This window comes from Leucoraja erinacea, chromosome 6 (genome assembly GCF_028641065.1).
Source record: "Leucoraja erinacea ecotype New England chromosome 6, Leri_hhj_1, whole genome shotgun sequence".
NCBI classification, from domain to species: domain Eukaryota; kingdom Metazoa; phylum Chordata; class Chondrichthyes; order Rajiformes; family Rajidae; genus Leucoraja; species Leucoraja erinaceus.
In genome coordinates this window covers 56341565-56355535 of record NC_073382.1, presented here as the reverse complement: position 1 = coordinate 56355535, position 13971 = coordinate 56341565, and the positions used below count along the sequence as shown (strand labels likewise).

Genomic DNA, 13971 nt, shown 5'->3' with positions numbered 1-13971 from the left:
TATAGCACATTTATAGTCAATTTTCATTGACCCCAAAGTGCTTTACATAATTTAAAAATCAGTTCCATACAAAGCATAAAGATGGGTTAACAAAATAATAAAATGCATAAACAGGACACAACATGTAACATAAACATCCACCACAGCATTCATCACTGTGGTGGAAGGCACAAAAAATTTTGGCCGTCCTCCTCCATTTCCCCCCCCCCCCCCCCCCCCCCCGTGGACAAGTCCAGAGTCCAGTCCAGGATCGGTCTTTCCTCACCGGAGACCGCGGCTTCAAGATTGTGTAGGCCGCAGGCCAGCGGTTGAGATTTAAAGTCCCCGCCGCAGCCAGAAGCACCGTAGACTGCAGGGCCGGCGGTCGAAGCTCCCCTCCAGGGGTGATGGTAAGTCCATGCCGGGCCCGCGGTAGAAGTTATCCGCGGGCCGGCAATGGCGGCTTCTTCTTCCCCCGGGTCCCCCACGAGGGATCCCGGGCTGTAGACGCCGCAGCAGCTGGAACTCTGCAGACCGCGGCTTCAGGCTGCGACTTCAGGCTGCCGGCTGCCCTGGGCCAGTGAAACGGAGCACTCCCCTCCGGCGAGCCCCAGCGAGGGCTCACCCGCTCCACGCCGAGTCCACGCTGCGCCTGCCGCTGAAGCCCCGGGCACGTCTCCGGGAAAGATCTCGCCGATCCTTGATGGTAGGCCACGGGGGAGGCGACCTGGAAAAAGTCGCCTCTCCATGGAGGAGGTGACCGAAGTGGTTTCCCCCTTACACCACCCACACCACCCCCCACACAAAACACAAAAAAACCCCACTAAATACACACTTTAAAACATACTAAAAATAAAAAATAAAATTGAAAGGCTGACGCGCTGCTGCCATGGCTGCCGCCAGAACAGCGCCCCCTGTTATAGGGATGCGAGCTAGGAGGACTAGGGTGGGGGAGGGGGAGAGAGGAAATGGAGGGGTTACTTGGTATTGGAGAAATCAGTGTTTTTACCGCAGATTGTGAACAGACCAAGCAAAATATGAGGTGCTGTTCCTCTAATTTGCATGTGGCCTCACTCTGACAGTGGAGGAGGCCCAGGACAGCATGGGAATGGGAAGGGGAGTTAAAATGGCAGGTTCAGTCCTTGTTGATTTTAGTCTATTTAACAATGCCATTGAAACCAAGGGATAAACAGTTGATAAATAACATTGGCTTGTAACCTCCAACACTTCATAGATCATCATAGATCATAGAATTGCTGTAAGTAGCAATTCTACCGCAGCGCCACTGTGTCACGCATGCTTCTCAGCAGTATATTTGTCATCTATATCAATGATTTGGATGAGAATATACAAGGTAAGGTTAACGAGTTTGCAAATGATACAAAATTGCAGCAGGATCATGATCAATTGGCCAAGTGGTCAAAAAGGCTTTAGGCACATTGGCCTTCATCAGCCAGAGTATTGAGTTTAGAAGGTGGGAGGTTGTGTTGCAGTTGTATAAGACGTTGGTGAGGCCACATTTAGAGTATTGTGTTCAGTTCTGGGCACCATGTTATAGGAAATATGTTGTCAAGCTGGAAAGGGTACAGAAAAGATTTATGAAGATGTTGCCAGGATTAGAGGGTCTGAGCTATAGGCAGAGGTTGAGTAGGCTGAGACTCTATTCCTTGGAGCACAGGAGGATGAGGAGTGATCTTATAGAGGTGTATAAGATCACGAGAGGAATAGATCAGGTAGATGCACAGAGTCTCTTGTCCAGTGTAGGTAAATCGAGGACCAGAGGATATAGGTTTAAGGTGAAAGGGAAAAGATTTAATAGGAATCTGAGGGGTAACGTTTTCATAAAAAGGGTTCTGGATGTATGGAACAAGCTGCCAGAGGAGGTAGTTGAGGCAGGGACTATCCCAACATTTAAAAAGCATTAAGATAGGCACATGGATAGGACAGGTTTGGAGGGATATGGACCAAATGCTGGTAGATGGGACCAGTGTAGCTGGTACATGTTGGCCGGTGTGGGCAAGTTGTGCCAAAGGGCCTGTTTCCACACTGTATCACTCTATGACTATCGCTGGTTCTCTTGGTTTAGTTTAATTTAGAGATGCAGCCTGGAAACAGGCCCTTCAGCCCACCTAGTCCACACCGACCAATGATCTCCTGTACACTAGTTTATGTTATCCCAGTTTTGAATCCTGCACACTAGGGTCAATTTACAGAAGCCAATTAACCTACAAGCCTGCACGTCTTTGGAATGTGGGAGGAAACCGGAGCATTCAGAGGAATCCCACAGTTTCAGGGAGAACGAACGTACAAACAGCACCCATAGTCAGAATCGAACCTGGGTCTCTCGTACTGTAAGTTGCAATTCTACTGCTGCGCCACAATGCCGACCTTTCTTCTCAGCAGTGTGTTACATTTTTTCTTCCTGAAGTGCATTGCTGGATCATGAAGGGAGTTTAGAGATTGAGATGGAAACAGCTGAAAAACAGGACGATAATCCTCGATGTTAGCAACAGGTTCCAAACAGTCTCTTAAATTATCATTAATATAATGTCTGGGACACTTTATCAGAATAATAGTTTGTGTTTAAAAGAATAGTGGAACATGAGTTAGGAATAGTTTCCTAAGATTATTTAAGTGCTGCCACATGAGTCAAATGATCAACAATAGTTTTTCAGTAGAAACATGGAACAGCAGATTGCAGTTTACAACAAAAGACATGAAGAGCTGGCATAACTCAGCAAGTCAGGCAGCATCTCTGGAGAACATGGATAGGTGACGTTTTGGGTCAGGACCCATCTTTAGACTGATTGTAGGGGGGAGGGACAGAAAGCTGGAAGAGAGGAGGGGCAGACCAGAGCCTGGCAGGTAATAGGTTGATAGAGGTGAGGAGAATTTTTTGGAAGGCAGATGGTTGGACAAATCGCAGAGATGAAAAAACAGAGGGTGTGAGAAGGAAGGGGCGAGGAATAGCACATTGTGAAGCTGGAAGAAGGAATGTAGGTAAAAGATGAGGGAGAAGGGAGAAATGTGTATGAGTCCAGGTGGGACACAGCGAGGTGGGGAGGAGGGGAGAGAATGTTATGTAGTAATGTAGCGTTATGTAGTTACTGAAAATTGGAGAAATCAATGTTCATATTGTTGGGTTGTACCCAAGCAGAGTATTGATATTAAGCAGAATAAGGATAGAGTTTAAGAGGCTTTTAGATTGTCACATGGCTATGGAGGGACATGGATAACATGCAGGTGGATGAGATTAATTTATCTTGACATCATGTTCGGCACAGACATTGTGGGCTGAAGGGCCTGCTCCTGTGCTGTACTGTTTTATGTTCTAATATCTCCAGATTCTTTGGTGACTGCCATTTCAGTATGGTTGTATCATAATACGCATATCTATTTCTCTAGGCTGGGGCAGTGCTTACAATTTTGCCATTCTAACAGTTTATATGTGTAATTCTTTTTGTCCACAGGTATGGATTTGGTTTGCTTGATGCTGGGCGAATGCTGAAGGAAGCTCTTAAGTTGAAACCAATGGGATCTCAACGGCAGTGTATAAGTAATTATAATTTTCTATCAGAAAAGTAAGTTACTTGATTTCCCAAAATAAATATATTGGACTGACTGCATTTTGATAAATATATAAGATCATTACAGATTGTGAATATATATAGTAGAGCATGAAGAATCCAAGAATTAAATATTGGCACATAATAGGCTTGTGATGAAAGGTCATGCAGGGAGTAAATGCAGATGCTGGTTTGTACCAAAAGGTAGATACAAAATGCTGGAGTAACTCAGCAAGTCAAGAGTAAGCTTTGGAGATAAAGAATAGGTAACGTTTCGGGTCTCAACCCTTCTTCAGACTGAAAGTAGAGATGGGGTGGGGGGTGGGAATAAACTGGAGGAGGGAAAAGGCCAGATCAGGAACAGAAAGGTCAGCAACAGATGGCAGGAAGGGTAAAGCCTATAATGGCCCTATTTCAAGGAAATCCTGCATTCCCTGTCCTCCCCTCTTTCCCTTTCCCCTCCCCTCCCCTAGTTATCTTACTAATTCCACAGGTCACATCCTTGGGTCTCTCGTGTTATCACACCATCCCAGCCAATATAGGCCAGTATTGGCTCCATCTTTCCTGAGGTCACATGTTGCTGGCCCTGATTTGTTCTGGCCTTTTTTTGCCTCCAGTTTATTTCCACCCATTCTGCATTTTTTTTATATTTAGACTTTCCTGAGGGGGAAATTACTCTAATTACAAGCAGTTCCCGTGCACCTGTATTTTTAACTTTAAAAAATATGGCCCTGTGGTTTTCAAAGCATTACAGTTGCCAAGGTAACTGAAGGCAGTGATATTATGCTAAGCATGGCCAGAAATTGGGTATTACACCCCCACATCGCAGGATTTATTAACAAAAATGTTGGATGATTTGGCTGGTTAACAAACAGATAGTTGAAACATGAGGATTAAGAGAATGACTGATGATGTTAGAAATAAAAATAGAAAACGTTGGAAACTCTCAACGTCAGGCAGTATCTGCAGAATGAGAAACATTTAACATATTAGGTCACGGAATCATAGAGTCGTACAGCATGGAAACAGGCCCTTCAGCCCAACTTGCCCATGCTGGCCAACTTGCCTCATCTACACTAGTCCCACCTGTCTGCGTTTAACCCATATCTCTTCAAACCTTTCCAAATGTTTCTTAAATGCTGTGCTAGTACCTGCCTCTCCCAACTACTCTGGCAGTGTAAAATGTTTTCCCCTCAGGTTCCCCTTAAACCTGTGTCCCTCTGGCTCTCGATTCCCTTACTCTGTACATTTACCCTATCTAATCCTCTCATCATCATATACACGTCTGTAAGATCACCCCTAAAAGATCTAGGATGCATTGTCAGAAATTGGTATTGGTAATGGCATATTTATATCATACAGTCTGTACCGAGATAAGTGAGCATGTTTGTCGCCTCTCCTCACTGATTTAGTTTAGTTTAGAGATACAACACAGAAACAGGCCCTTCAACCCACCGAGTCCACTCCGACCAGTAATCCTTGCACACTCACTATCCTACACACCAGGGACAAATTACAATTTTACAAATTAACCTACAAATCTGTACATCTTTGGTGTGGAATGAAACTGGTGTTCCCAGAGAAATCCCACACAAGTCACGGGAAAATGTACAAACTCTGTACAGACAGCAGCGTAGTCAGGATCAAACCGGGTCTCTGGCGTTGCGAGGCAGCAACTCTCCCGCTGCGCCACCATACTGCCTAGTGTGATCAATGCACTGGGAAGTGAAGAGTCCAGTGGCAGAGAGGGGTGCTGACTCCTACATCCAGGAGTTTGGGAAGGAGTTTATTTGCGAAAACTTGTTTCAACTTGTTTTATCTCTTTCCTGGTTCTGGCAAAGGTCCCCATTCCTGAAACGTTAAAGGGCCTGTCCCACCAGCATGCGACTGCATGCGGCTAGTGCGACCTAACGTGGTCGCTTGAGCCATACGGCCTTGCGGGGCCGGTCCCACTTCTATCGCTGGAGCCATATGGAGTTGTGTGGGGCTGGTCCCGACATCGCGCGGGCCTCTGAAAAACGGACACTTTCCGCGCGGCAATGTCCTGTCGGCCCGCAGCTCACAGCCGCACTGTCTCGACGGCGTACGCAGCGTCTTGACACCGTACGCAGCGACTTTACGGTGAACGCCTAGCACCTGGCGTTGCATGGTGACGTCACCGCCTGGCATGCCGTTGCACGATGACGTAACCGCCCAACGGCGTGCGATGTCCAAATTCAGTCGGCCCGCCTCCTGCCCAGCTGATTGGTGAGTCTGATGTCGGGACCAGCCCCGCACAACTCCAGATGGCTCCGCAGTTGGAAGTGGGACCGGCCCCGCGAGGCCTTACGCCTCAAGCCACCACGTTTTGTCGCGCTATACGCATGCAATCACATGCTGGTGGGACAGGCCCTTAAGTGTTTCACATTTCACTGCTGCTGCCTGAGCTGATGTCATAGTGTTTCAGATGCTTTCTAGTGCTTTTATTTCAAAGAACATAGATTATGGAACATAGAACAGTACAGCACAAGAACAGACCCTACGGCCACAATATCTTTGCAGAAAGTTCTGCCAAGATCATCTCGTATCTACCTGCACATAATCTCTAGCTCTCCATTACCTGCATTAAAAATGTGCCTATCCAACAGTCTCCTAAATGCCACCGTAGTATCTGCCACTATTTCAGACTCCTGGCATCTAAAAATGTATTGATTTACATTTACAGTTTGCTTTAGGTTAGCTGATCTCAACCTCGAGGCATTGTGATGAACAATCTCTGGAAGAGACCAGGGGGGAAATGCTCAGAGATCCCTTCCTGCTGTTTCCAGTAGAGGAGAGAGCTACAAGTGGGCAATTACCTGATGAAACCAGGATTCAGATCAACGATAGTTTACCCCTCAATCAAGCCACACTGATTGTGTGTGTCAGTTGTGTGAGGGTATTAGTTGAAAGTTGGAAACTGTGAGATATGAACCACAACGTTGCTGGAAATCTGCAGCATTGGAGAATACTGGAAAAGCCCAGAAAGGCAAACAGGATACGTGGCCATATAGAAGCTCTGGCACATCAAATCTGGCCAGGAACTGAATAACTAAATATTGTAGAGATAGACAGAATACGTTAGAGTAACTCAGTGGGTCAGGCAGCATTTCTGGAGAAAATGAATAGGTGATGTTTCAGGTAGGGACCTGTCTTCAGAATAAATATTGCAAATGTCGGAAACAAACAATGTGAATCAAAGTACCTTCCTACACATTTTGTCTTCCTCACTGCCAACAATGGACCATTGTGGGCTCCAACATTCCTTGATCATTGTTGCTGGCTTAGATTTGTCCTTTTTCATACCTTTCATTCACCTTTTCTTCATATCTCTAGTTTCCCTCTCGCTTGACTCTCAGTTTTGACCCGAAACATCACCTATTCCTTTCCTCCAGGGATTTACTGAGTTACTCCAGCATTTTGTGAATCGTGAGTTCTGGTGCAAGAGAATATGACTGGGGGAGCTCAGTAGGTTAGGTGGTATCTGTGGAGTGGGCTTAGGGTCAGCCTTTTGGGTCTGTTGCCCTTCCTTTTTATCCTCCCTCAATCCCCGACACCTTTTACGTAAGTTAAAACATGCCTCATTTCCTATATTTTCCAGTTCAACCTGAAACATAAAAAACATTTATTTCTCCACTTCTGCTGCCTGATCTACTGAATATTTCCAACACTCCCTGTTGTTATTTACACCAGAATAGGGATCACCATTCTGCAACATCCATTATTTCTTCATCATGTATTTTACCAGTTGATGTCATTTGTCGACTGTCGCTATTGCAGCCAAATGATTAGATCTAAACGGCAGATTTAATCAACATTGTAAAGAATATATGTATAAAGAGGAGTATGGAAATGAGAGAGGACAATAACCCAGACTCAAACCTTGATAATCCCCGCAAGTGACCAGAGTTGTTAATAATTAATCAATACCAGCAGTGTGGCATTTTGAAATGTAAATGTGATGGATGAGGGCACGATGCTGTCATCAGCAAAAAGTGATGTGACTAGAATAGGTAACAGGCAGTCCCGGGTGACTGGGGAATGCATTGCTGCAAAGGTAGAACGAGCCATCAGAGAGCATCCCGAGCAGCAGGTAATTATTGCCTTGACCTGCAACTCACTTTCAAGCCTCTTTCCCAGAAAGAGAATTTTTGTTAAAAAGACAGAACATTTGAAAGATATAGCGGAAAAAAAAAGCAGGGGGCACTACCTAACAATGCTGGATCTATACCATCTAAATGAGTGGAATGTGCGCTTTTCTTTAAACGCTCCTGTTTCGGCAAAATGACTATTTTTCTCCTCTCTCTTCTGAATCCTCCAGAGCTATTCCTACAAATGGTTCTCTGACGCTGAGCCTGAGAACAAATGCGTGCCTGGGAACAGAGAGCTCGATTGACACACTCGAGCATGTGCAGGTGAGAGAGACCCTAACAAGCGCAGCTTTCACCAGTCCAACCATATTTTATAAAACGTCAACAAATGAAGCAGGCAATGGCTGACATAAATCAAATTATGCAGAGTCAGAATTTTTTGTGTAAACACTAATAAATATTTTCACTGACATTTAAGTTTGAAAAAAAATAGTGTTGCCTGTTATATCCGTCAGCCTGTAATTTTATCAGATTAACCAGAATTCAGAGCAATTCAGCACTTTCAACCTGCTGATAACAGAAGCTAATAATAGGATTGTTTATGCTGTAATCCAATAAAAGATTGAAGATTTATTTTGAAGCCACCGCTTGCCAACATTGATACATACAGTAACTGTTTTGGCATGACTTTCATTGTACTGATCTTTTCTAATTTCATTGGTTGATCAATTGACTAGTTCAAGATAATTAAATGTTTCATCTCCGCAATTAAAAATTGCCACAATAGAGGTCAGATCTATTTATTTTAGGTTCCTTTTTATCAATTACTGTACAAGTACTCCAAGTCTTGTACTTTGTTTCACTGTAGTAGATTATACAGTGTCTCATGATTCAGTGTGTTAGTCACAGATTCAAGGTTGTACGATCAAGCCCCTTTCAAGGATTTATGCACATAATTTAATTTAAACAGATTATCCGCGGCAGTGCTGAGGGGCTGCTGCATTATTGGAGATGCCATCCTTTATTTGTGGTATTAAACCGACATGTAGTTTATTAAACATTAAAGTTTGTAGGTAGAGCTGCTCACTCTCCGTGCCAGAGACCTGGGTTCAATTTGGGTGCTGGCTGCGTGGAATTTGCACTTTCTCCTTGTGACCCCATGGGTTTTCTCCAGGTGCTCCAGTTTCCACCCACATCCCAAAGACTTGCAGCTTTGTCGGTTAAACGGCCTCTGTAAATTGTCCCCAATGCGCGGGAAGTGGGAAAGTGAGATAACATAGAACTAGTGTGAGCAGGTGATCAATGGTTGGCGTGGACTCTGTGGGCCAAAAGGCCTGTTTCCATGCTCTATCTCTAAACTAAACTAAGACACAAAGTGCTGGAGTAAATCAGCGGGTCCGGCAGCATCCCTGGGGAACATGGATAGATGTTATTTTGGGTTGGGATCCTTCTTCTAAACTAAATTATTTAAAGTGGAGTAGGGAATATCAAATGATTTTGAGTTTGAGTTTAGTTTATTGTCACGTGTACCGAGGTACAGTGAAAAACTTTTGTTGGTGCTAACCACTCAGCAGAAAGACAATACATGATTACAATCGAGCCGTCCACAAATACATGATAAAGGGAATAACGTAAGTAAATTTTCGTGTAAGATAAAGTCTGAACATAGATATCCGAGAGTCTCCAATGAGGTATATAATGCTTAAAGTTTGCTCAAATGCTTAATGTTCAACCAATACCAGCAAAAAAAAAAATTAATTGGAAATATTTTATTGCAGTTTGGGACATTTTGTTGTATTAAAAAATGGTTGTTATACTCACCAACAATGACTGCACTTTAATGACTTTATAAATTGCCCTGGGAAATGGCAGAGCTGCACCAAAACATTTTAATGTGCTATGAGACATGTTTTTTACACTTTAGAGATACAGCATGGAAACGGGCCCTTCGGCCCACCGGCTGCGCCGACCTGCAATCTCCCTATAGACCAGCACTAACCTACACACGCGTTTACAATTTTACTGAAGCCAATTAACCTACAAACCTGTATGTCTTTGGATTGTGGGAGGAAACCGGAGCACCCGTAGAAAACCCACGCGGTTCACAGGGAGAACGTACAAACTCCGTCCAGACAGCACCTGTAGTCAGGATCGAACCCGTGTCTCTGGCACTATAAGGCAGCGGCTCTCCCACTGTGCCACTGTGTCTCCCTTTTGAATCTTTCGGATGTGGCATTGTGCCACCTACGTTTCTAAGGCATTCTGGTTTGAAAGGAAGTTGTTCAGACCACAAATCATTTTTTAGTTTGGTCTCAGGAAACACTAAGGTTTTCTAATGTGCCACCTTTAATAACAGGACAGCAAGCTGGTAAACAGATGCTGAGCAGTGTGCTCGATGCTGGGATTATTGCTGGTAGGATAGCAATTTCCAGAAAAAGCAACAGAAATTAAATTGAAGAAATACCTCGCACTTAACATGCCAGCAGGATGTCCCAAACAATGGGTTCTTCTTTGAAGTTCAGGTCACTGTTGTGATGTGAATAAATGTGGAAGCCAGTTTATGTGCACCAAGATCCCACAAAACAGCACTGAAGAACTCCTCAATAGGTTTTCTATACCAGGTCATCGGAGATCAGTGATGGAAATGGGGAGGTACGCAGGGGGACGGCGTTCCCCTAGTTTTCAGTTTCCAGTTTCCATCCAGTGCGTGAATTCGCAGTTTTATCCTGCGCTACTTAATAGTAAAATTAAACGAGAACTTACCAGTTCGAAGTTTGATCATTATTTTATGAGGAGTAATGTTGAGAGATTACGTGAAGAACCCACCAGGACGCATGTGTGTCATTCTTCAAAGCAGCGGTGTGAAATCACAGATAACAGTAATGACTGAACATAGTAAGATTAGAGAAGAGGATACCAGTTGAACTTTATGATCAAGGGTGGGAGCGGAGGGCACGTAATCCCTCAACGTTACTCCTCATAAAATAATGATCAAACTTCGAACTGGTAAGTTCTCGTTTAATTTTACTATTTTACTTCGGAGTCACGTGAGTGACTACGTGAAGATTTCAAAGCTCTGTGATTTCATGCCGTGGAAACGAGTCTATGCATCACATCTGCCTTAATTGACTAAGGGAGGAATTGTGTTAACATGTTTAAACATGAATCCGACATTGAAATCCATGATAAATTTATTAACAACAAATTATAGCCCCTATTTTATGGGGTGAAATCATATTACAGAACTTAAAATTGATTCTGCAAAAGTTCCAGGTTTAACCACTGGTTTATGGTAGAATTGTTGGAATGTTTTTTCCCTTGACCATCCTGCTGTCTCCAGGATTTGGTCCATCGGTACGTCCAACTCCATAGCTGCCAATGTAGCTGCAGCCCTGGTGGAATGAGATTTGAATATGTTAGTATCCACCCCAGCTGTTGTTAAAACCTGTTTCAGCCATCTGGAAATAGTTTGAACCGACACTTTTTTGTGGGGTTGCTTGTGGCTGATTAGTAGTGCCATCTCATTGCCTCTGATGTTTTTGGTGTTCTCCATATATAACAATAAATGTCTTATTATACAGAGACGATCATCTATAGGGTAGGCCCTAAATTCTATTTTGAGGCCTGATGATCCCGGTCTGTTCTGTTTGACTAATTCGTGAATATGAATAGTTATATTTCTTGTTGAAGAAGTCTTATTGTCCAGCCTTAACTTATGTAAAGACTGTACCCTTTGTGCTGTGACCAAAGCCATCAGCATGACTGTTTTATGTGTCAGTTTTTGCAGGGATAGAGCTGTTGCTGGAGACCAGTTCCTTAGCAATGTTGGGACAATACTCACATCCCATATTTGAGAGTACCTGGTTCTTGGAGGATTGATATTAAAAATTCCCCTCATAAGTTTGGTTACCAGGGGGTGAGTCCCAACAGAATGATGCTCTGATCCTCGCCATAGATATGCTGAAAGGGCACTTCTGGCACAGTTAATGGCACTGTAACTGAGCCCCTCATCATAATGGAGGCCTGCCAGGAATTCTAGAACAGACGTTATGTTCATCGAGCTGTAAGTGATGTTGTTTCTGTGACAATATATCTCCCATTTCCTGATGTATACTAGATATTGTTTTTTGGTGGGCTGCCTGTGAGCCACTGAGATAATGTTCAATGTTCGGTCCATCAGTCCCAGTTCCAGTAGAGTTTCTTTAGACTCTACAAATTAATAAGTTTGTCATTTTATGACATGGATGGCTATCCCCAGTTACAGGATGAACCAACAAATCTGGTTGTTTCAGGATGGTGATACATGGTTCTAAGACCATGTCGAGTATCACAGGGAACCATGGTTGAGTAGGCCAATCGGGCACTACCAAAATACCAGACGCTGAATCTTGTTGTATTTAGCGTAATACCCGACTGATGAGGCAGAAAGGAGGGAATGCATAGAAAAACAATTTCCCCCAATGCAGCAAAAAAGCATCTATCGCTGATGCCCCAGGGTCTGGTTCCCAAGAAACATAGTTTGGTAACTGGTGATTGAGTCTAGATGCAAATAGATCGATATCTGGTGTTCCATACTGTGCTACAATTTCAGCAAATACTTTTATATCCAACATCCATTCGATGTTTTCATTGAATTTGCGTGACCTGGTGTCTGTCACTGAATTTAGGTTACCTGGTAGGTAAGTAGCTGATATCCAAATATTTTTCTGGATACACCATTGCCAAATTGTATTAGCCAGATTGTCACATGATGTCGATTTGATTCCACCCATATGGTTAATAAATGCCACCACGGTGATATTGTCAATCTGTAGTCTAACATGCTGGTGATATATTCCAGAACAGTATGAATTTAGGCCATAGAACGCACCCAACATTTCCAGGTAGTTTATGCCAAGTGTCTGTAGTAATGATGCCTCCTGTGCATTCCATCTACCTCCACAGCTGGAGATGGAATTGGTTGCACCCCAACCAAGCGCACTGGCATCAGTTTGTAGCACCACTGAGGGGTTGCTGTTAATAATAGGGCTGGAACAATGCCGAATGTTATCCCTCCACCATTTTAATTCCATAATTGCTTTGATTGGTAGCTTCATTGGTCTGTCGAAATGACCAGCATTAATTTTGAGTGCTTGTATTTTTGCCCTTTGTAAATTTTGATAATACAAAGGTCCAAATTGTGTGGCTGGAAAAGCAGCCACTATTTTGCCAATCACCCTTGCTACCAATCTGATAGATGGTTCACTGATGTCAATGAGGTTGTTGCAGGCCTCAGTTAAGACTGTAGCCTTGTCCTTTGGTAAAGTCACCGACATGTGAACTGAGTCAATAGTGAACCCCAAATAATCCATTATGGTGGAAGGCGTTAGTTTAGATTTAACTGGATGGATGATAAACCCCAGTTTCTCAAACAATTGTTTGGTGGCTGATACAGCTAGTTTGGCTAATTCCAAAGTTTTGCCCACAATCACTATGTCATCTAGATAGGCCATGATCATATGTTTTTGTTTTCGAAGAAACGCTAGGGCTGGTTTCAAGATTTTTGTAAACAGCCTGGGGGCTGATGTTAACCCATTTGGTAGAGCTCTATACTGCCAATGCTGCCCCATCCAGTTGAATTTTAAATAACGTCTGTGGTCAGTCCGTATAGGCACTCAATAGTAAGCATCTTTTAAGTCGATGTTAGCCATGAAGTAGCCTTCGGAAATCAATTGTTTGGCAGTAACAAAGGTTTCCATTTAAAAATGAATATATTGCACATATGTATTCAAGTTGGTCAAATCTATGATGATGCGACAATCACCATCTTTTTTGTTTTTGGTAAAGATATTAGACACAAATTCCGGAGAATCGTGTTGGGTTTTTTCAATTACCCCCTTTGCGTGAAGTCTCACCAGTTCAGCATGTGCTTCGAATTTTTCTTTTCGTGAAAGTACCAACGTTCGGTTCGGTACATGCTGAACTGGGGGGCTATTTTTGTGCACAAATTCAATGGTATATCCCTGGATACTGTTAAGGATATAAGTGTCTGTTGTCAATGCACTCTATGCCTCCCAAAAGAAGTGTAATCTCCCACCGATATGTGTATTATCCACACTTCCTATAATTTGTAAGGGACCAGACCCACGTACCTCCATGGTTACCAGTGGAAAGTTTACTTCTTCCTGTGTGGTCTTCGAGGAGGTTGAGGCGCCGGTGTCTGGGTTTGGGTTTGAGTTTTGGTTTGGGGCTTGCACATTTTCCACAAAGGCCGGTCTGGGCCATGGCCTAAAAATGACCGCTGTCCTGTACGCCCGGTCTTTGAGCTTTCACCAGCT

General features: G+C 43.6%; 1 protein-coding gene across 1 annotated transcript in view; it reads left to right on the top strand.

Annotated features, from left to right (window-relative positions):
- Window positions 1–13971, top strand: part of LOC129698179 (PC3-like endoprotease variant B) — a 685304-nt gene that overhangs the window by 626396 nt on the left and 44937 nt on the right. Inside the window, exons 13-14 of the mRNA XM_055637132.1 lie at window positions 3450–3560; window positions 7885–7978. Of these exons, the coding sequence (XP_055493107.1) occupies window positions 3450–3560; window positions 7885–7978 (205 nt within the window). The remainder of the gene's footprint in view (window positions 1–3449; window positions 3561–7884; window positions 7979–13971) is intronic.